At 38.5% G+C, this 23541-nt stretch overlaps 1 protein-coding gene across 4 annotated transcripts in view; it reads right to left on the bottom strand.

Moving 5' to 3' along the window:
* Positions 1-2193: 2193 nt before the first annotated feature.
* The window catches only part of SEC24D (SEC24 homolog D, COPII coat complex component), a 113346-nt gene continuing 91998 nt past the window's right edge, over positions 2194-23541 (bottom strand). For all 4 annotated transcript variants that reach the window (XM_062574049.1, XM_062574048.1, XM_062574047.1 and 1 more), the window contains 15 exons: positions 23193-23331; positions 21335-21450; positions 18310-18434; positions 13713-13904; positions 13192-13285; positions 10890-11006; positions 10234-10404; positions 9362-9458; positions 8567-8712; positions 7505-7643; positions 6878-6996; positions 5995-6174; positions 5215-5406; positions 4578-4667; positions 2194-3921 (listed from right to left, as the gene is read on the bottom strand). In XM_062574049.1, the coding sequence (XP_062430033.1) occupies positions 3781-3921; positions 4578-4667; positions 5215-5406; positions 5995-6174; positions 6878-6996; positions 7505-7643; positions 8567-8712; positions 9362-9458; positions 10234-10404; positions 10890-11006; positions 13192-13285; positions 13713-13904; positions 18310-18434; positions 21335-21450; positions 23193-23331 (2058 nt within the window). In that variant the 3' untranslated portion in view covers positions 2194-3780. The remainder of the gene's footprint in view (positions 3922-4577; positions 4668-5214; positions 5407-5994; positions 6175-6877; positions 6997-7504; positions 7644-8566; positions 8713-9361; positions 9459-10233; positions 10405-10889; positions 11007-13191; positions 13286-13712; positions 13905-18309; positions 18435-21334; positions 21451-23192; positions 23332-23541) is intronic.

Here is a 23541-nt window from a genome sequence, read left to right as displayed (position 1 = left end):
TGTTCCTAAAAGGGGTATTAAACCCACTTTGTTCTATGGAGTTCTTTGAGGCCTTTCTTATAATTCCATATAGCACGTTAAGAACTGCTTGGGAAGTCGCAAGGTAACTGGCGCAGTTACAGAAGTGGGGTTTGTCTTGCCATTCTGCTGCTACTGGCTTTCTGTGTGTCAAATAAGGGAGTGAGATGTCACACTACTCTTTTGGCTTTTTCTCAAATCTTCGCTCTCTTAATGTTGAACGGTGTTGAGTTGGCTTCATCCTCTGATGAAACAAACCTGAATACAGCTTGTTGAACGTCTCCCACAAAAAGGAGGAGGAAGTATTCTGTACCCCTGCCTCTATCCATCCAAGTGTTTGTTTGTTTTATGAAAAAGGGAGATGCAAGTATCTGGAATCAGTGGTAAGTAAGTAAGTTTTTTTTTTGTTGTTGTTGTTACTTTTGTTTGTTGCAGTTTTAGTTTCAGAGAGCTCCTTTTCTTTCTGCATGCCTCAAATTAAAAAAGATATGATGATAGCCTTAGAATTGTAAAGAAATTGTGATAGTAAGATACCCCAGCCAGCAAAACACATTTTTGGGGATGGGGAGTGCCTACTTCAGTAGTTGGGGAGGTACGGGGTGGGGGGGGGGGAGGGAAGGTAGACCAAAAGCCTTTCAATAGTTCATGTATTTTACTTACTTGAATATCCCTGCATGCATGAACTCGTGATAATAGATGATCTTCTCGCTGGAGGGCAACATTAAAAGCAATACAGGCTTGTCAGTCTAATCATGTGTTTAAGAAAGTTTAAGTCTATTTGAATCTAATAGAGTAAATGCTTTTTTAGTAATTTGTCAAATTATATTTCCTTCTTCATAGCTTTAATTCAGTTAGTTATCTGACAGTCAATTCTGTAAACATTAAAAAAAATGTGTTAGCAGTACGATGAATGCAGTGCAAAGCACAATGCAAGTCTTATGCCTCATTAGAAAGATTTTTTTTCAGTGCAGTTATTTCTGTTGCCTGGCGTCCCCACCTAGTGGAGCAGAAACAAAGGTTAGCTGGACACAAGTGTGCGACTGCCGTGTTCAGCACAGCTGGTTCCCTGCCTCTGCCTGGGCGACGCAGATGACACAGGATGTCGACAGGTGGCTCAAACAGGTCAGTAAGGTGCATCGGTGAGGTGAGATGCCCCAGCCTGGTGCCTCCGTGTGGTGCTTCCTTGCGATTGCGACCTGCTTGCTGCAAGCAAGTACAGAGGAACTGTCACCTGGCCTCAGCGCTACTGCAGCCTTTGCTTTTCAAAGGCGAGTTCAGACAGCATGATCCTTTACTCCTTAAGTCTTTGACGTGATGAAGACGAGACCAGGGAACTGCTAGAGATTTTGCTGTCTTTCCTAGCGGAGGTAGTAAAAAATGAAGAAACATTTGCTGCTTTGTTTCTCAGTCTTCAAGTTACTGAAGCACCTCAGTTTTGTTTGTAACCCTAAATAGGATTTGGGGAAGTGGTAAACCTGCTGCCAGGTATTTTGGCCATCTGTACACAGTACTAGTGCTGAATTGGTTTGTTGCTATGTTCTGAAGTAAGATTTAATATGAAAATACATAGCTTTCATTTTATTCCTGAGTTCTAGGAATTCTAGGTGTAAAATGGGCCCCCTAAAGCCATGGTAAGTAAGTGTTAAACAAACAGCCTGAATTGACAAAGTAGATGCATGTGATTGATTGACTGACTGTAGCACAGACATGATCCTCTGGCCATCAGTAAACAGCATGGAATGAGGTGAGGAAGTGGGTTCTGAGCAAGTAGGGGTGAGGCAGGGCACCTGCCCTTGAGCACTTCCTGAGCTTGCCTGTGAGGATGTTACAGGAGACGGTGTCAACAGTGTTGCTGAAGTCAAGGTAAGACAACATCCACCGCGCTCCTCTCATCGATGCAGCTAGTCAGTCATGATACTTTGCCCTGCTACCTGGAACTGCAGTCAGCAGAAGCAGGTATTTTTGTGTCAGCTTTCTAGGCTTACAGGGGTGCTGCACAAACCCCCTCTGGTTCCCCATGCTGGTGGTCCTAAAAACACCCCCTCTGTAGTGTCCTGAAATATGAGGATTTTAGAGGCTAAAAAAAACCTGCCTGGATAGCTTTCAGCAGAGGCTGACAGCCAAAAACTTAGAAAACTTGGTAACATGAAGGAATAAACACTCAACCCAAGACAATTTAGTAATTGCTCATATCTTTATATTTGTTTATCATTTTACAAAGTAACAATGATCTGGAATGGCAACAAATACTTTTTACAAGTTAACATTATCTTCAGCCAAAAGGTGCTGCTCTTGACAGCTGCTGAATTCAGTCTGAGTATCCATTTGTAATAAAAGTTCTTGGTAAATGGACAAGGATGCAATCTTTCAAGTAAGCTGCCAAACTTACCTGTTTATCAAAAGGATTGAAATTAGTGAAACTACCATTCTTAAAAGGCATATTTGCTTATGGAACTCAACCTTTATTTGAGGGTGGATGTGTGTGGTGTGGGGTGGGTTTTTTTTTTTTTTTTTTTTTTTGCTTTATTTGAAATGCTAATCTTTCTTTATAATAGTTTTTCAAGTTTGAAAAAGTTTGCACATCTCGTGCAAAGATTCTGGTCCTAAAGAAAAGAACAGACTAAACTGAGGTAAACAGCTCTTCCAAAGACTCTGGCTTTCTAAATTGTACCTTAAATATTATTGGAGATTTGTTTTTCAAAGCAGTGACTCTTAGAGGGGGGGAAAAAAAGAAAGAAATTGGTCATTGGAGAGGAGGTCTCACTGTGTTGAAACTCATTAAACAAGAGGCTTCCTTTTATAGCACCACAAATAAGACAGTTCATACATAAAAAGGCTGAACTGCCACTGAAATTGAGGGGGCCAGATGTTTAGCTAAGTACATAGTGGAGTATTCCAGTTAGCAAATGCAGTAAACAAAGCCTCACAAGTGTTCAGTTCTGAAAATGTAAATGAAATACACTAAATTAATTGCTGCCCTTAAGACTAGGGAATTGTACTATAATACTGTGGCATTAATTGCCAACCTTAGTCTAAGACTTTTGTTTAATTACCATTTACTTGTAGTCCATGATTAAAAATGTTCAGGTCCGGTTATGAGCTGAGGTGGTTGTGGCTTGGATAATCACAGGTGTGGAAGGTTATACAGAGCTCTGTTTCTGTAGACAGTAATATTTGTATGTTCTAGGTGAAAAGGGACTATTTCCTCATATGCTTTAGGAAGAGATCAGCTTTACATGAAGGTCTTAATGTACTCAAATTGAACTATGAGATTACTTTAAAACTACTACAACTATATGCCCTCTTTTTAAAAAATAAAAAGCAATGCTTTATTTTTTTCTTCTATATAGATTTTTTTGGGGATATCTTTCCTGGCTATCATAAAATTTCTGGCTAGCAAAAGGAATAGAATTTTTCTAAAATATAATTTGTTATTAGAAAATGCCTACCATACCCTCTGAAGCTTTGACAGTTTGAAATTGGGCAATTCAATTTAGAGAGAGTCAAGATGATACTCCCCAAAAGGTTTAATACCTGAGTGCAGAACTTCCTATTCTACAGATTAATAGGTAAGTAAGTAAACAAAATAGAGAGTGTGTGAAATGGAACTGAAATGGAAAAAAGCACTGAAAAGGTTCAGTAAAGCACAGCATAATGCTGAGGTATGGTGGAGCTGTGGGCTGCCTTCAGGCACCAGCTACTGCACTTCTTGCAAATTAACAAAAACAGAGCAAAACAAAAACAAATGATACTCAAGCTTCCTTAATTGAGCAGCTGGCAAATCTCTCGGTGGACACAACATAAGAAATCCACGTAAGAAGCTCCTCCATAAATACTCTTGTCTTCTACTAGGAACTGTCGGAAAAGCATCTCTGGCTGCTCCCGTTGTTTCACTATCATCAGCTGAAAAGACAGGTAGGTAGGTAGGTAGGTAGATGGGTGTGTGTGTGTGTGTGTGTGTATTTTAACATACATTCACTAAATGCTTTCCTGTATCTAATGTGAACACTAATGAGGGGAACTCCTCACCCCAAAAAACTAATACAGTGGCTGGCTATAATTGTGGACAGTGGAGAGAGATTTGTGTATCTGTGTTGTGTATATTTTCTGTGTGTGTGTGTGAATAAATATATATATATAAAATGACCATTTTTGTACTCTACTGAACATATAATTAATGCTTTTTCTAAGGCACATTACAGTAGAGCACCCCCATCCGTCCCTTACATAACCATCAGCCATTCAGAAACAATTCCTAGAAATGTTTAGTCTTCTGCCTCTTTTGCACCTAGCACCTAGTTTGAAATACGTTTTGCAGAGGAAAACAGTAACCTGTAGGCTGACGGTCTCTGCAGATCTCCTTTCGTTATGCCAGGACACCTAAACGTCTCATTGAGAGCAGCGTACATTTGAGGTACTTGTGCCCAGCCTGTGGGAAAACTTCTGATGCAACAAAACCTTTTGCTTTGACAGAGGGTTACCTGTAGCTGTAAAAGCCAGTGCTGGGTAAGCCAGAGCAGGTAAGAGAATGTGTTGGAGGAGAGAGGAAGTCTTTTTACCTTCATAGTGTAGGGCTTTTGGCTCTGGATATGCTCCATTATTGACCTAAGTTTCTTGGAATATGGATTGTCCAGGTCAGGCAGTAGCGTCTGTTAAACAGAAGTGTTGCAAAGCTGTTACATTCTGATCACATCTCTTATGAATTCATACAAGACAAGCTGCTAATATTTGTGATGGGTGTTACCATGGATTTCATTCTAACCTGGGAAATACACTCCTTCACTTAAGCAGGTAAAGTAATTAGTCTTCAAGTTATTTTTCAGATTAAAGTAATCACTGTATTAAGATTTAGCTTAAAAATAGTTCAGGCTACAGGAGCAACTTCAATTATAGCAAAGTGTTTTGTTCCAGTTTGAGCAATACATGTTCAATAGGACTTTTAAAAATATGCTACAGTAAAAATGTGAGATATGAAAATTTTAAAAAGGTTTTTGGAAAGTGTTCTCCCAGTGCTTGGTCAGAGCACAACAGCTTGGTCAGGGTTTATGTATGTTACTTCTTGGTTTCTTAACGCAGTTTCTGCTTTTAGTTGAGTGATGAATGCTGTAAAACCTCATCACTAGTTTGCGCAATTAATGGCCTCTTCTTACTAAACTGTAAATTCTGAAATGCAGACTAGTTCCCCCTCATACTCACAGCCTCCGTGCTGATGTGTGCGAAGGATGGCACATTGAAGAGCCCTTGGATAAGCTCTGGGGCCACGCTGACTCCCAGCCACAGGAACATATTCAGACCGTTGGCCAGGAAGAAGGCACCTCCTTCTGAGAGCCGCTCCTCAGAGCAGCGGACTGCAGCTGGGATGGCGTCGCTCTTCAGATCCAGGCTGTGCTGTGAGAAGACCTCAGAGTTGTAAGCTTGGTCATGCTGAGGGAAAAGCCCTTGACCTGTTGCTTCAAGGATGACCCAAGCACCCCCTTAGACACTGAAAAAGCAACTGTTTAAAGGCTTATTATGATGATTCCTTTCCAGAAAACATTCAGAGTAGAAGAATTAGAAATTAACCTTTTTAGGTATGTATGTGCTGTGTGTGACAGAGGACCTATTGTAAGTGCAAAGACATCTGAGTACCAATGTTGATCTTCCGTGAAGGAAAACAGTCAGGTAGCATCCTTCTTTCAGTGGCCTGCATAAGGACTTTGTTAAAAGAAAGGGACATTCTTACAGAATGCTAATATGCAGTGATTAATACTGAGTGTGTTAGTGTTTCTTCCCCATTTTCTTTAGGCTGGGGTTCTCCCCTTGCTCCTCAGTTTAATTAAACTAGCAGTAAAAACATAATTCAACTCATGACACGTGCCCAGGACACAGAAAAAGTCTGTCTTTTGCATCTACACAGCCAACTTAAAATGCTTTATAACTAAACCTACTAAAAACAGTTTTACAGAGAAGGAAGAGACATACAAGTAATATACTTACAATTGGCAAGAGCTGGGGATAGAAAAACAGCTGTGTGTTGGCTACCCCCATAGACATGACCAGCTGCCGATGGTAAGCTCTCTCATCTGTTGGAATTTCTGGTCTGCTAACTAGTACGCAGCTCTTCAACAGACAGTTCATGTATACTGGCAGCAACTTCATTGCATCAGGAAGGATGAGCTGAGAGGTAGAGAAAGCCCGTTACTGAACCTATGCTGTGTCCGAGGAGAGGAGACGGAAAGGTCACGTCATAATTTGGAATTTTCAAATAACAGGGTATAAAAATGATAATATTCAAACAGCTTCTTACTATCCTTTAGTAAAGAAAAGGGTTAACAGAAATTAACAGACCATCCTAATTTAAAAGCCACCATGGAGTGGTTTTTTTTATTATTATTTTATTTTTTTTCCCCTAGGAGTGAGTTGGGCCCATGCAAGCATCAGGTTTTTATCACTCCAGCACACCTGAGACATTTACATGCAAATTCACAGTGTTAGTAGCATGTTATGATGCTCTTTTCATCTTTTGAGGACGATATTCTTATTTGTTGAAAATTATAGTATTAAAATTTTAAAAAGATTAAACAGGAACAAAAGAAAACAACTTATGTAAATCAGCGTATCATTCCAGCAAGCAGAAAAGGGTTGTCTTAATCCCCTTTGTGTGAGCATCATTTTCCTCAGTGCCCTTGCCATTGGTTTCAAAACAACTGTCAATATGTTGTAACTGCTGCCATTTAACCGCCCCTGTCATTAATAGTGTTTGCAAACCAATTAAAAGTCTTTGCCTGAGATCTTCCTTTCTGGCACTTCTGTCGCAGCAGTAGTTGTTCACCTGCTGCAAAGCCTCAGGGGAGAAGGTTGACCTTCAGCTGGGTGTTACCTGGCTTACGGCCGAGGGGCTGGCGCAGTTCTTGCGGTAGCAGGCCAGCACGTGTGCCATCTGGTTCACCAGCGTCTCTCTGACCATCTTCAGTGGTTGACTTAGAGCAGCTTTGAACGCTACAAATGCAGAACAGCAACAGAGCATGCTCAAGACACGCACGATGTAAGTACCTACATCTGCTAGATGTCACTGAGCTCATGTCTAAGGTTGCTTTTAGTGTCTTTTACAGCATCTTACAGGATATTTGTTCATCTTTGAAAAAAAGAACCATGCAATGGCCATACATTGCAAAAAGAGCAATATAGTATCTGCATTATAATGGAGGGAGAACTTCAGTGTAAATAGCAGGTGAAGGATGTGCATTTCCCCTTTTGTGCCTCTACAGCTTTCTGTGTTATGTTTCTGGCTACCTTTCCAAGCATTACAGTTAAGGCAGATGTGTTTACACTATGCAACCTCTGACTCTTAAAACATTGTAAAATGAAAAAGAGAAGAGTTGCTCAGTCTTTGAGCAGCAAGTTGTAAAACACTACTTCCCACCAGGTAATGATTTTGACTTCTCTTTCTCCCCCTTCCTATACCCTGGAGAAAAAAGGAAACAGAATTGATTTGCCATAACTTTACCTGACTTAGCGAAGAAGTTGATAAGTGCATCAGTCTCACAAGTCTTGTAGACATCAGCTAACTGGGAGCTACAATTTAAACCTATATTGTGTATGCGAAGTCTTCTTTGCCCGCCTATTGAAGTGTAAAGGACAGCACACTGCAACAACAGAAACACATTCCCATTCAGTTCTATTTTAAAACAAAAAGCTCGTCCTCAAAACTTCCACCAGGTAAGAGCCAATTTTAATGTACAAAAGGCATATTATAAGTAAGTAAGTAAGTAAGTGAAGACAGCCTCACTTAGTGGTGCTTATTCAGCACTAATGATAATGAACTGTAAGAACAATGTGCCTATAGTTCCTATGGCAGTATACCGGGCACATAAACGCATTATAAAAGTTAGTAGCCTTAAACTTAGAAAAAAAAATCTACAATTGGCATACTAAAATCTGGAGGGTAATTTAAAAGTTTATTTAAAACTCCAGTTCTGTTTTGTTTAAATATAATGTTGGCATCTGGGAAAACTCTTCCCAAGCATGAAAAATAGAGGAAATGAGAACAAGATTTCCTGCCTGCTAACATTTTGCTGGTATGGCATTAATCAGGCTGGCACCTTTTTCTTGCTTCCTAGCACCACCATAAAATGTGAATTCTCATCATCTTGTTTGGAGCCTGCAGGGTAAACACAGAGACTCCAGCTCGCTGTAGTCAGCCTTGCATTAGATCTTTCACACACATCTGCCATATGAAAGCAACGTAAATGTATCATCTCCAAGGCATATACAGCCCCTGTCGCTACTGAACCATGTCTCTAGCAAATGACTTCAGACATACCAAACTGGATCCTTCACAGTACTATAGTCATACAACAATCAACTGCTCAGTTATGACGTATATTAATAGGGTAAGATGCAATCTTTGGTCAGCTAATTAAAATCTTATCCTATTAGTGGTATTACACCACCAGAGCTTGGGCAAGCTGTCCCTGGCTACCATCAGTCCTACACTGTGACTCTTTCATTATGGCTGCAAAAGTTCTTGCTCATACTCTCATGGAATGACATGTCATTAAGTTTTTACCTGAATTAAGGCTCCATTGTCTTCACTGAGTTTGTCATCATGCTTGAATTGCACTGTCACTGCCTTGTCACAGTCAACTGCTGCCATCTCTACATCCGTGGTGTTGTTCATGTAAATATCACCAAAGAAGTCAGTAGCCCGGAAGCCTACAGCCAGATAAAAAGACAATTGTATCCTTTTATTTAACAGTCACAAATCAAATTGACATTTTTTGACTTACTTTATTGATGTTCATTAAATTTTGCTTATTAAGAGAGAGACTTTTTCCTGGCAGAGGTGTCACCAGCCAGCCCTGCTGATGGCACTGCCTAGCAGTGTTCATGAGCTGCAGAGCTGTGATTTGACTCAGGGACAAGCCACAACCTTTTGTGCATCTACCTGGCAAGTTCTGTGTGTTTGGGCTCCTCAAACACTTAATGTGAAGTAAAAACGAGCTCCTGAAAAGTAGAGACATTACTTTCCTTTGAAGTATTTAGAAAATGAGGGGACATGTAGGTGCCCAGTAAAAACGCTAGATCTCATACACCTTACCATCTTAACTGCCCAGGACGCATACATAATGATTAGAGGCCTTACTCATAAGTGAAATTTAGGGCATACATAATAAGGGCACATCCATCTGTTTTTAATCAGTTTATCCAATTACTTTTCAAGAGGTACCTACTGAACTGAAAATGTGAAACTTCTTATATTACAAATAATCTTTGTAACACTTACTTCTAGTACCATATTATTTTAAATTATATATTACCATATGCATTCATGTTCATTTTCCTCCTCCAAAGATACCATTACCTGTACTTGTCCGAACCCTCATTATTGCATCAAATCCGGGTTTTTTTTCTATGTCCTTCCTGAGGTCACTTAGGAACTGTGGGCTATCAGAATTGAGCTAGAAACGCAAAGCAAAAGTTGCAGTTCACCACTCGGTGGCAGCAAAACAGCACAAACTCAACCCTTCTCCCCATAGATGTCCAGGAAGGTCTGTCCACATTTAACATCCTTTTTTTTTTTTTTTTTTTTTTTTTTTTTTTTTAAGGGGATTAAAAATGCTGATTCTTACTTCATTAACATAAATATATATGTGCAAGTATCCACCAATTCATTACTAAGCATGGACATCTAGAATTCCTATTCAATCAAATCTATCTGCAGTAACATTAATCACTTACCCTGCAGGCTAGCTAGACTTTCAGGGCACAGCCATAAGCACTACAGGGTAGCCTTGTTTACTTAGCAGAAAATGCTTTTGCAGGTCAGCTCCAAGCACAGAGGAAGTCTCCCCTCCCCCTAAAATTCCCAGGTAATTTTGAAAACCAAGTCAAAGTTCTTATGGCTTTTTTTTAGTCTTTATCAATCACAAGCATTTGTATCTAAACACTGGAGTAACTGACTTCCCTACTCAGAAGCCAGCAGATTTAAGTAAGTGGATTTCATTTTAAGATGCAAACCAGCTTATTTGGAAGCACAATTAATGTTTCAAGATTTCTATTTGAGCCTGATCTGTCATTTCTAAGCCTGCATTTTATCTGCTGGGTTGTCTAAGTAAATTCTCTGGAGTCACTGCAGTTTTGTGTTAAGGTGGAGAAGAACACCTCAAAACGAAAAGAAAAACAGTAAATCCCCAGGTGCTACTAGCTGACAGGTAAGAAACTTGCACCACTTACCTGGAAATTGTTGTACTTGTAGAGCGTTCCTCCAGTGTATGCTGTGACAAGACCCATGGAAGCTACGTCCACATACTGATTTGGGAAGAGGAACAAATCCACGCAGCACCCATTAGCCACACAATCTCTGGCTAAGGTCTCATAAAAATTTACCTGAGGCTGAAAGAGTGTCTGCACAGAATTAAAAACACACAAATGTTGTAACATTAGATACTGTTGATAACCAGTCAAAATCCAAATGCCCAACTGAAAATAAAAAATGATGAAGTAAAATTTTTAAGTGAGACGAGGCGTAAGATGTAAATCATGTTGTCCTTTCTACATATTCCATGAATGCGCATATAAAATGGTTCAGCTCAGTACTTTCTTAGAGGACAAACCCACTAAACTGGCAGGGGCCTACAGGTTCTTGATGGATGAAATTACTTTTGCAGCTGGCGCATTTCCCAATGTTGCTTTACTGTAGTTTTTCTTTAATGTCCCTGTAGGGCCCATACTAATATATTTCTTCACTACATCGAAAATCATCAGGCAAAGTGAGAATGGGAATGTAGCTATGCAACCAATCTTTGCAGAAAATAAATAAATAAATAAAAGGCTCTATTAAAGAAATTCAACTTAATAGCAGTCCATTGTGAACTCCAAGTAGAAAATACCTTTTCTTTATCTGTATTGAGCAGCTTTTTGTCATCTCTGTTTCTCAGCTTCCCCGGTGCTTCCGCAGTTGGCAATGAAGAATGGAAGATAAACAATTTTCCAGCACATTCTGCAGCCTGTTTCAAAAGCATCATATTGGCATTTTATTCTTCTGCTAAGATCAACAGTTGAGCCTAATTTTCATATATTTTAGAGTTTCAAAGCACCGTCTAAACTTTCTGCAAGTCTTTTCTAAATTGGATAAAATTAAAAGGAAATGTAATTTAGCAGAAAAAGTATTTTGTTCAGTTAGGTGCTCTACTACTCATTATATTTTTATAGAGGCGTGATTATTACATTCCTGTATTAAATTCCACATTTAAATCCATATTAATAATTGCAGGTGTATCAAAATTTGCAATTAACATTTCCTCCTGTCACAAAAAATGAAGTAAATAACAGTTCTATTCGAGTATTCCACTGTTAGTTAGAACTGCAAAGAGATGGTATTTGCTAACCAAGATGGAAAAATGCTGCCAGCAACCCTTAAATTCCACACAGAGTAACAGCAGCACTACAGGCATCTTTGTATTGCTAACACACTTTTCCATCAAAACTTAGAAAATATTTTATCGCTTACTCTTGCTATTGAGACAGCTAATTGGAATAAGAACTGATTGATTAACCATTTTGAAATCTTCAGCTATTGAAGATGGGTGAACAGAGAGGAAGGAGAAGAGCAAGATTTGTCCTTTCCCCATGCAAAAGAAAAACAACCAGGCCTAACTGCACCCCTATGTTAGACCTGCAATAACTGAGACGACTACGCACATAAATCAGCTCCCAATAGCTTTGCTACTCCTCCCCCTCCAGATTATAAAGGTATCCACAGGATAAGGATATTCCACACTTCAAAATAAGCCACAGCATTCTTCTGGGAAAACTAGAAATCTCATCATTATGGCAGAAATGTATCAATAATAAGTATTGATACTGATAAGCAGTATCAATAGTAAGGTAAAAAGTCCTACTTTTTAACCGAACTGGTATGTCATCCCTCATTTTTACTCATGAATGTCAATTTCTTCCATTTCTTTTAAATGGCAGTATGTTAAAGGTTGAATGATTTACACAATATGCATTAAAAATTACTGATAATGTTTCTGGCAATTGTTCTGAATGCATGTATCTTCTTTCTGAAAATGTACCAAATTTAACCTCAAATATGAACATAATGCATGTTATTTTTCAGACCAGAGTTGTTTTCTCAAGCACACATATATGCGTATTAAAAACTCACAGTGAAAATCCTTAAAAATTGCATCTTAAAAAAAAAGTTGAGTTAAATAAATATAGGTTAATTTAGTGCTACTTTCTTTCATGGTAAACAGTCACGGTCCTTAAGTTCATTTTGTAAAAGTGAACACATCTGCACACATACCTTCTGGGACTATGAATTAAAAAGCAAGAGAACAGATATTAAGTAAATATTTAAAAAACAACTTTGATAAATGCTATGTATTTTCAGTTCAACAAAAAAATCTACTCAGTATGTCCGCTTTACTTGTATACAGCTCACAGATAATTAAACCTTTAAAACACCGCTGGTTGTCTTTTGGCCCGCAGACCCTGTGTGGAACCACGGTGCCATTCTTTTAATTGGCAGCACTCCACAGAAATGTCAGCACTGTAGGGGATGTCCCTGGCGTATGGCAAGGACTGGGGATGCATCTTGACCTATGGATTCATTTTCAGCTGTATTCAAGCTGTGAAAACTTGTCAGTTAAAGGAAATCCCCTCCTCCCACACAGGTCTATGGTCATAAATATCTCCTGTTTTGCACCAAAAGTCAGCAGAAGTTGGAGGACAGGCAGGCGAATGCTGTGTCTTGTGCATAGGTACAAGGACAAGATGTCTGTGCAGACGACCAGAGTATCTAATAAATAACGCTGTTGTAGTAACTAAAACGACCTTTTTCTCCCTCTCAAATACTGGAGAAGAAGAGACCAACTCCTGCTCCCCATCTTCTCCTAAACATCCACTCTACGTGGCATAGACTCTAGGCACTGGTTTCCCTTAATGAGCAAACCTGGAAGCAGATGCTATGCTTGCCAGTGTTTTCTGTCTAAAGCAGTTCAAACATACTGTTAAACTAATGGAACCTAAGTGCTGAAAATGATCTTTTTTTTTTTGTTGTTTTTTTTTTGTTTGTTTGTTTTGTTTCTCATTGTGATTTGTAGGAGGATTTTGCACTAGCCTGCAGCTTATCAAGTCTCATCCTAATTAAAGGGTCAGTTCTCTTGCAGAGAGGAACATTCAAACCTTTAGCGCCTCCATGCCAGCCTGGATAACTGGAGCAAAGATGGTCTCACTCTCATTAGTGTCTGCAAACATCTCTGGAATCTGGTCCAACAAGCTAAGAAAGTGGAAAGGATCAGTGTTTCAACTGGTTAGCATACTTGGGACAATCCTCAAAACCTGTAACAAGCCGAGTCTTCACACAGGAACATGCAAATTTGTATTTTAAAAAATAATGAATATTGGTTGTTCAATTAGAATCCCAGCCAGAAAGAAACAAAATAGGAATTTTAAAGTTCTATGAACTGCATTGCTTCAAAACTGGTAGCATGCAGTAAGTAAAACGAACAGTGGTTGTTGATACAGCGTTTTCTTTGCCTCAGAGGTGGAAATAGACAATTTGAGACTTCTGCTCCTCCTAAGGCTTTTTGATACAAACATGCACAACGCTTCTCCCCTCCCTCAGAGCATAGGGCACAATTTACTAACAGGCTAACACATAGCATAAGCATTCAACTCCTATTGAAGGATGGAACAGTTTTTACTTGTTAATGACAGAGCGTGATTCCACAAAGTTGACAAGGAAACCATCCAGCAAAGGAACAAAAACTTCTCCAACGTCTGAGACCACCATCATCTGAGGCTGGGCTAAGTTGCTCTTTACATTAAAAAAGTGAAGGACCTTGTTATAAGTGACAAAACCAACTCGAATTGCTGAGGATTCTTCTTGATCTTCTCTGCAAGAAAAACAAAAACCACTGGATATAATTTTGAAACATTGACCTTGCAATAACAGTGTTCCTTTCAAAAGTAAGGCTGCTTTCAGATCATTATCCACACTGTGAACCAACAAACCAAATACCAAACAAGTAGATATAATGGCCCTAATCTTTCCCTTAGGTCAAATTAAAACAACCTAACTAAATCTCTCTCAATCTCTCTCTCTCTCTCTCTCTCTCTCTGTCTCTATATATATTTACATATTTTGTATATATATTTTGCATGTATATATATATTTCTTTTTTTTTTTTTTTTTTTTTTTTAAAGAAAGTCAACCCTAACAATTGTGCATCCTATCCAAACAGTCAAGAGTCCCTAAGATAGGGAATAAACTGTGCTGCCCTCAAAAACATGGAAAAGTGAGTACAGGACAATTAGCTACAAGACACAGTCAGAAAATCAGCTTGATTTAGAATACATTGTAATTCAATGATACTAATGATGAACGTGTAATGAGAATAGTAATTATGTGTGAACACAATCTAGTAATTTTTGGACACTGGTGGGTCAATCTTCTGCTTCTGTGGTGCTTTTAAGCAGCAAAAGCTCTTAGACCCTCCACAGCTGTGTGTAATGCGGAAAACACACTGCAGAAATTGCCCGTTGCTGCTCTACGCTCCCAGGCCAACCGGAGTTCGCCGGCTGCTCCTGTGCACTACACGGGCCAGCACCCTGCCAGCAGCAGGCTCCGGCTGTGTCTTTGTGGGTTTAACGCCTCTAAGCAGCGGGCGCGTGTTCCATCACGAGCAGCATCACTGATAGCGCTGGTCAGACCCTTACCAGGAGCGCAGCCAGAAGCCCAGCAAACATTTCTGTAAAAGGGCGCTCCTCCTCCCCCTCCCCCAAGAAAAATTTAATTACTACAAAAATAGCACCCTCTCTTAATAGGAAGCTCCTCTTGTTAATGAGGAACCAAGTCTTTAGCACCAAAAATGCCAGATGTTGACTCCATAGTACCAGCAGTTATCAAAGGTCAGCCTATATTCTCTGTACTGCAACATTAAACATCTAAGGAGCCTATTTATCTTACGAGGGCATGTCACAAAAACAGCACATACTGAGCTTGCAGTCTAACATATGTTTGTTTTGAGGGGAAAGAGTTTCATATTTAAGGCACTGAAACTTGGAAATCCTCATTTAATTCCCAGCTATGCCTCTGATTTCATTTACGATAACAGGAAATATTTAAGTCCTCTGTGCCTCAGTTACCCATTTGTAAAAAGAGAACAGTAGGAATTTGTTTTTTAATCTCACCAGGCTGTCAAGATATATACCTACTGAGGGGACACAAAGTTCTTTGAGACTGCAGCAATTGGAACCACACAAATAGCTGGGCTGACATTATTATTTTCTTTAGTTTACAAAAGAAGTGATTTGGTAAAGATTTATGATTATAAAAAATTTTACACAAAGAAATAAGCTAATCAACAGACAGGATACCGTAATGTGCAGACACTCGCACAGATGTTACTATCATACCAAAACACTGATATGATAATACCAGTATTTCCAATAATTAGGCAATTAGAGCAGAAAATACACTATTTACCCTTCACTGTAACTTCTGGAGTAGCAAGGGGTGTTCAAACCATCCTAAACCTCTAATAAATACACCACAGTAAAGAAGCCAGGGTTTGAAAATAACTTATCCTGCTAAGGAGTGCAAAGCCTTGGCCCATCAAAATCAGTGACAAGGCCCCCACCCCCTTCCCTTGCAATCAAGGGATTGCAGTTCATGAGTCCACAAATGCTTGCAGAATCAAAACTCAAACCTAGGAGGGGAGACAATGCAGACAGACTTTCCCTGCACTTCCTCCGTATTTCTTCTTACAGCAAATAGAAAATATTGCCACAATTCATGGCTATCAGATTTGCTTCTCTTCAGAGTAAAAAGAAATAGTCACTGGCAGTTCACAAGCTTCATCCAAAACCCTGAGCTTGGGAGGGAAATCATTTTTCTTGCCTACAATCTGTAACTCTCATGTCAGTCTAGAATGTTAATCCCCCATTCCTGTTTTATGGGAACACAGCTGGATGAGATAGGGGCCACTTTGATCTAAAACAAAGCAATATTCTATGCTGAAACGCTCCATTAGGAAATACTTTGAATAATTCCTCAAAGATATTCTACCTCCTAGATAGAGGCATCATTTCTGAATTTGTGTTTCTAATCATTCCCTGCCACTCAGACACTACTATTTTGTTAGCAACATGACTAACATGGAACATTCAGGAGCTTGATGAGGACAAGGTGTTACTAACTTTCTGCACACGTCGTACTTTCCTACTTTGAAGAGAAATGTACACACCTCTCACTAGTCACTACTCACTTACAGTGAGTATTTGGGACAATTTTACCAGATACTGCTCTTATCGCAGCACTTCGTAAGATCCAATTTCTTCTATCACAGTTCTGAAGATCAGTTATGAACATGGGAGCCAGTAGCGTATGTATGGTCACTTACTATTTAGTTCTTTTGAAAGTCTCAAAATGAGACATTTGAATCATAAGTACATAAATGCACTCAAATGTTTTTAAATCATGCACCTAAAAATTATTCTTGCACTACTGGTAGCCTGATTTTCTGTCCTAATATTTTAAGTAACCAGAAGATGTATTTTCTGCCACGCTTCACGTCTACAAAAGCACAAAAGCCCTTTCAACATGGAAGCCTGAGATACCCATCTTAATCCACTCTTTACCAGCTTGAACTTCCCACTTCTCAGCCATTTTTACAGACTTACCTGGAACGTGCCTTTACACCAATGGCCTTTTTGTTACACTCATTGCTTTGTTACCCAAAGTCTTTCCTCTTACAGATTTGGGATCCTAAAAATTCAAGCATGAGGTGAACTCCCAGCAGAGGGCTTTCACCCCATGTGGTAACAGTAAAATATTTTTCCAGGTGTCAGTTTCCAGCTACAGAAAATGAACACACAGTGAAGTTCATGCCACAGTGCCAAAATAAAAGTTTCACTGCCAATTTTGGTGGAGTGTCTTACAGTAAGTTTTTTATTCTTTAAAGGCAACAGACTAGTCTTTGAAGAAAATGAACGGCCTGTCATTCATTCTTTCCATTCTTTTCTGTAGACATAAAAGAACTGGCTTTGCAGAAAAATTAGCTAACAGCACATCTCTGCAGAGTCCTGGCACAATGAGAATTAATGCACGTCTTCTCTGTGATGGACACGCACTTGCTTTCATTCTTCCTTAACTTCCCTTATTCAATCCTATGTGATTCTGACCTGCCAGCTATTTTTTTATTACCACACTCGTACCTTTCATCATCTTCAGATGATGTCCAACCTGACGGAAGGCTTTGAGATATGTTCATGATAATATGAAACACTTCTGTCTCCAGTTTAATCTTCAATAAAAAAGTATTTGTGGGATGGCCTCACACAGGCAGTATCTGACAAACTGAGCCCCCACCCGGGACTGGAATTTATTTCGCGCACTGAGATCCAATGAGGAAATGTGATAGAAAGATTTATACTATACCTAGATTACCTCAAGGATCTTGTCTCCTGCTCTTGCTCACTTGCTCTCTCCATTTCTAAAGCCTCTTCTCCCCCTGCAAGTATATTTATTGGGAACCTATTTTCTTTCTATAGGTCATTCAATGCTTTATATACTTTAACTGAGAAAATCTTGTCTACTTAATTTCTCAGTCTGACTCTCACTGCTCTCACTTAACTATGTGGCTGCATTACTTACATTTTAATGAAAGCTATACAAAATAATATACTGCCACTAATATTAATCAGTGGTAATATTAGTGCTGCATGTTTAAGACTCACAAAGTAAATGTGCTATGTTTCGTACAAGGTTTGTTGCTTATAAGATTTGTTTCCCCTCTCAGGTACATACCAAGCAGAGAATTCTCACAGCAAGCAGCTCTAAAAGCTTGCTAAGTAACGACAAAGAGCTGAAGATACAAACCACTTACATTTTGGCTTTAGAGAGACTCGACATTTTTCAGTATTCTGGTTTGTTAAAGTGAAACTTCCCAGATTAATTTCATGAGAAACGCAACACTGCAATAAACAGAACTCCAACAAATAAAGGCAAGCTACAAGCTGGGATTTAGTTGATAATACCACTAGAGTTCACTAGAAGAAAGGAAGAGAAAAAATACTATATCTGCAATTAGAACAACAGATTCTTTCTATCCATATAGTACACAGACAGACATCAGTTACAATGTCAAAATTAATATTTGGTCACTATCACCTAAAAAAATGCCTGTATTGTAAATTCTGACATTTTCTAGAGCTTTCTTTTTATCACCTCTCAATGTGCAAAGCTTCATGAAAGCTGCAGTGTAGCAAGTTAAGAAAAGCACACTTATGTTTCTTTACCTCGGAAGTTTATCTAGCAGAGTCTTCAGTTCATCACATATAAGTTTAACGAGGCCGCTGTTTATGTTTCTGTATGATACATCAATCATGAAGATATAAGCTGGTGGTTTTGGAGGCTTGTTGTTCTACAGAAAAAAATTATCATTCACAGGAAAAATTAGACGGTGTCCTGTTATGTCCAATAAATAAAATTTACAGACTGTACCATCAAGGCAATCTAAATATAGTGTTCAGTAGTCTGAAAAATGCTATAAATCATAAATAGTAATTATTAGAGAAAGACCACCCATACTGGGCAAAGACCATCCTTGGAATAAAATATGATTACCAGAACATAACATTCTAATGAAATAAATATGTAAAGAGTAACAGCTTATTAGATAAGATGAAACACTAACATTTTCTGTAGAAATTCAAGTATTTAAATAAATTTGTCTTTGCTCTTTTCTGTACCCCATACTGCTTTTGCATTACACAATAATGTTTTATTAATACGAATATTTAGTTTTCATTAGCAAGTGCCCCTAACAACTGTTAAGTGATTCCTAACTAATCTGGAAACAGAATATATGGCTTAGCTGCTAAACCAGAGTTAAAATACCTCAGTCCTTTGCAGTACTAAGAGGTGGCCATCTACATCGTGTCTGGCTGGCTGTCTCATGCACAACTGCACTCTGGACATCTGAGAAAACCATGCTTTTAAGAATAAGCTATTTTTCTTTAAGTCTGTATGAGACTAACATTCAGTGTATGCAAATGCTGAATATACAGCAGTGGCTTGGACTGATACGGATTCCTTCCGGCATAACTTCTTACTCTTAAGTTCTTGCTCATAACGTAAGTGGCATACAAATCACAGACACGCAGTGCTGTGACAAGTTTCTATAAGTAACGTGGCGCAAGATGTAATTTTTGTTCCTCAGTAAAGCAATGTAATGCTTACAGATGTAGCCAGGAAAAACAAGTTTAACAACAGTCTTCACAATCCTTGCTATAAGCCTAAGATTAGCTTTCCTGTTTCTCATTAAACTAATAGTGGTCATTAATTGGTGTCATATGCTGGTCAACTTTGCATTATAGTCATATATGCTATTTCACAGCCTTCACACAAGTTCTAGGCACTTGAGTTATTACAATTCAAACCCAGAAAACATTGTTTTTAAAAAATTAGCTAATCTTCTAATTATGATTCCTCCACAGTACCTGGCACACATTATACTAAACTTTAAATTACGTCCTTGCTCTCACTTCATTTGAATCATGCAGGATTAGCATTAGTGAAATAAAACCAGGTGGTATTTTTTAAAAGCTGTTATATTTTCTGTATTTGGATGCTAGTTTCAAAAACTGTATCAAAAACTGTTTTCTAAACTCCTATATCATACCACCATTTACAAAGAATCCTTACTTAATTTCTGACATATATATGGTAGAAATGAGAACTTGTGCTCTTGCCACATCCGCTTAGCAGAAGCACAGTAATGCAAAACAGCTGTTATTTGTTAACATTTTTTGTAGCTGTTCATCCTTGTCATTTGATAAGCACAAAAGGAAATGACTTTTCAGTTTTGGTCTTAAACTAGATGTAGAAAAGAATTAAACTTTGTTAACTTACAGCAAAATGAAAAATTAATTACAAAATAACAATGTTAATTTCTCTACAATCCATGACTTCACATTTCCAGCAGAAGTCAGTATTTTGTTACAGATTTCTTTTTTTTAACATTCTAGTAAGTTTATACAACAGGTCTTTGCAGCAAAAACAGAGACCATACTGGACTAATCAAGGAAACTCCTTGGTCTAAACTATTTGGCAAAAGCTACCGTGCTGAAAGCTGCGTTGCGAAGATGGCTGCATCACACAGGATCATGCCCTAGGGCAGACAACAAGAACCGTGAAAACGACAGGGAGCCAGCCCTCCAACACCCCTGAGTCTTCAACAGCCTAACTGCCAGAAACTTGCAAAGCTTTACTGAATTTGATGGAGCTACACTGATAAATGCTAACTGAGGGTCCCTTGCTTTATTTCTGTAATGCCTTCCTAGAGCTACTCAGTTCTCTTCTGTTCTGGGGCTAATTCAGATCTCAAAAGAAATCCATAAAGCAGATCTCTCGGATCTCACTGGACTTTGGACTGGTTCTCTCGTGAGAAACCAGAACTAAACAGTCTGTTGATTTTTTTCATAACAGCAATAACTTGCTGGTCTGAGGTCTGTGGAAGTTACTGGTATCTACTTCAAGATTTCACAAGATACAACTGCCTTTCTTAAATTTATTACGACCTCAATCCATTGACACTTATTCCACTGACAGGAAGAAAATCCTGCCCAGTATCAGCAAGAGCAGAAAAAATCCCTTGCTGAGGGACAAGGTTACACTTGCAATTTTGTAAACTGAGTTTAAAATTTGGAAAGTTTAACTAATATATAACTTAGGAAGTAGCAAATACAGCTCTCTAATGAAATCAGCTACAAACATATTCAGTGACTTGAGAAAGCTTTGGACCAAGCCCTTAAGTGAGTTAATGAAAGAGCTAACCCATTCCACTAGAACTTATTTTTTCATCAAAAAACTAAAACTATTTATGTCAGGAAAAAAAACAGAGGTCAAATTCCCAAGCTAAGGTTTTCCAAGTTGAGAAGGCGATTTAGATACGCATCTGTCTTCAAAATTAACAAAGGACAAACAGATAAAATTCAACGTTGCTTTGGAATTTCAGCTATATCCTCTAGACAGTGCAGCAGGCTTGCTAAGACCAAACCAATGCCCCAGCTGAACACCAGTGATCCATGACTTTGCTGTGGTATTTGTTATTCTTACTCGATAGTCTGATACTCAGCAGTAGGAAAGAACAGAACACAGTACTGTAAGCCTAAATTCTAAATTCTGGGCATCTCTGTATTTTCTGAAGTGTTCCTTGACTCTGACACTCAGCTGACAGGTGTGGTTATTCTAACGCTGGTATTTAAAGGATTTTGTTTGTTTTGATATAAAATTGTAATTTTGCATACTAAAAATACTCACTCGGCAATAATCCAAGGTAGCAACATATTCATAAGATCCTAGAGATAACTCAGGCCTTTCATAGTGGTCTACTCGTCGGCCAATGTGGTCCAGATGTTGAAAGAAGAATGGAGGGACTACAAACGAAAATGAGGAGAAAAAAAACGGATTTATATTTTGGGGCAAGAGGAACACCTGTTCATTCCAACAGATGCAATGAACTAATGCAGGCTCTTCTTTCATTCAAGGGATGCGTACAACCACTTACCCAGGCTGCAGTGTGTGTATGAGGGGGGGGACGTGGTTAGGACTGTTTTGGTTTATGGGGAAAAAAAACCCACTCTAGTAATGCAAGCTCCTCTTGTATTTGGAGGACAATGCATATTTTGCTAAAAATGTCTATGTTCTTCCAGCCCTACACTACTCAAGCTTAAGCAGGAGAAACTGGTGCAGGTTACTTCCACAGGCAAAAGTCTGCTATTCGCAGGTTACAGACTACGAGCACCTATTTTGTTAGCAGATACAGTCTACTCAAAGCTTAATTCAGGTCACACAAACCACCAACTCTGCAAAGAAACAGAATTAAAATAACTAAAATAAGACTTTTTCTGAAGTCTGTGCTGCTTTGTCTGAAATACTGCTTCATCAGAAATAGTACTACAAGGTTCACAACCCTGGCCTACTGTACAGCAAACTGCACTGAGTCCATTATATTGGGAACCTTCTGTAGCTACATATATAAGATGCAGAACTCAACTCCAAAGAAGCATTAAGAAATCAAGGGGCTTTGCCACCAACAATTTATATGCAGTTGGTCTAATGGTTAGAGTCAGGCTAAGGAAGTTATCTCTGGATTTTAGCTCTTCTTTCTTTGACCAACATACATTTAAAATGTTTATTTTTCAGGTTTTTATTGCCTTTAAAAAAGGGGGGGGGGACATTTTCCTAGCTCATGGGGTATTTTTAGGCCTCTTTAAAAGTTGTTTTTAAGTGCTTTCAGATTTAGATGAACGGCACTGTAGTAATACAAAGCAAGATTTAAACTGACACTTCAATTAAAAATCTTTTACTTAAAAAGTTCATAATGCATTCAAAATTTATGAGAGTTTAAATCACTAACAAATTAGGAAATTTGTTATCTTCCACAAACATTTGGGCCTCAAACAGAAAACCGGTTGGAATGAGCCCATCAAGGTTCACATTTCAGACTTGAAAAGATTACTGTATTAGGGAAAGCACTATACTGCTGTGATCCAGCTGAGGAAATCCAACTTGATACAAATGTCTAGAAAGGCTAGTTCTGGCAAAGATTTGGGATTTAGCCAAAAGCACAAGAGCACTTATGAGTCACATGCAGCACACTTGAACAAATATGGCATGGTATCTTCTGTGAAAACCAACACTTGTCACAGCAAGATTAATAGGTTATTTAACCATTGCATCCACAGTCATGGACAGGACTAATCTAACACAGTTCCAAATATTTGGTTCTTGCTGGACATTTAGATTTCTTTACAGGAATTCATTTTTCTACACAGAAGTTGCTTTCAGATAGCAATACAGAATACAGCAACTTTGTAGTCTGTCGTGACATACTGTTTTTAAATAAAGTTTTCTTCACATTAGACTAGACTTCATGATTCAGCATTGTTATTTTACTCACATTTCTTCTTAAAAATTGTACTGAACAAATGTAGTTTTCTTGGGTAGTATTTTTTTTTCATTTTGAAATAGGTCTGGTTACTGTATCTCACTAAATTGTTTTCTTCTACAACAGTTGATTCCTAGTCAACTAGCCAAGAAAGTAATTTTACAACTATAGTATCTTTTTAACTTTATGGCATTTGTATGAACCATAAATCAGAGAAACAACACTTACCATCATTTACACAATTGCAAAATCCACACTGATATCTTCTTCCACCTTCAATAAACTGCATGAAGGGACACATATAAGCTTTGCACCTGTTGCATCGGATTGGTCCAGCCTCACCATGATTTACAAGATAAAGAGGTGTCTAGATAAAGAGGTACAAGAAGTTATAAAAAGTAATACAAACTTGAAACCAAATAAAATGAGCTAGAAAGCTGCTGCTCAGACTTAACTCTTATCAGGTATCACCTGGAGCAAGAGATCACCTGTTCAGCATTTACCCAAATTCTGCAGTACAGCTGGCTCAAGCCCAGAAGCCTCATGCAGTCTATAGGATGCCAGAGCATTCAGATTT

The sequence above is a fragment of the Rhea pennata genome, chromosome 4 (assembly GCF_028389875.1).
Source record: "Rhea pennata isolate bPtePen1 chromosome 4, bPtePen1.pri, whole genome shotgun sequence".
Taxonomy (NCBI): domain Eukaryota; kingdom Metazoa; phylum Chordata; class Aves; order Rheiformes; family Rheidae; genus Rhea; species Rhea pennata.
This window is presented reverse-complemented; position numbering and strand designations above follow the sequence as displayed.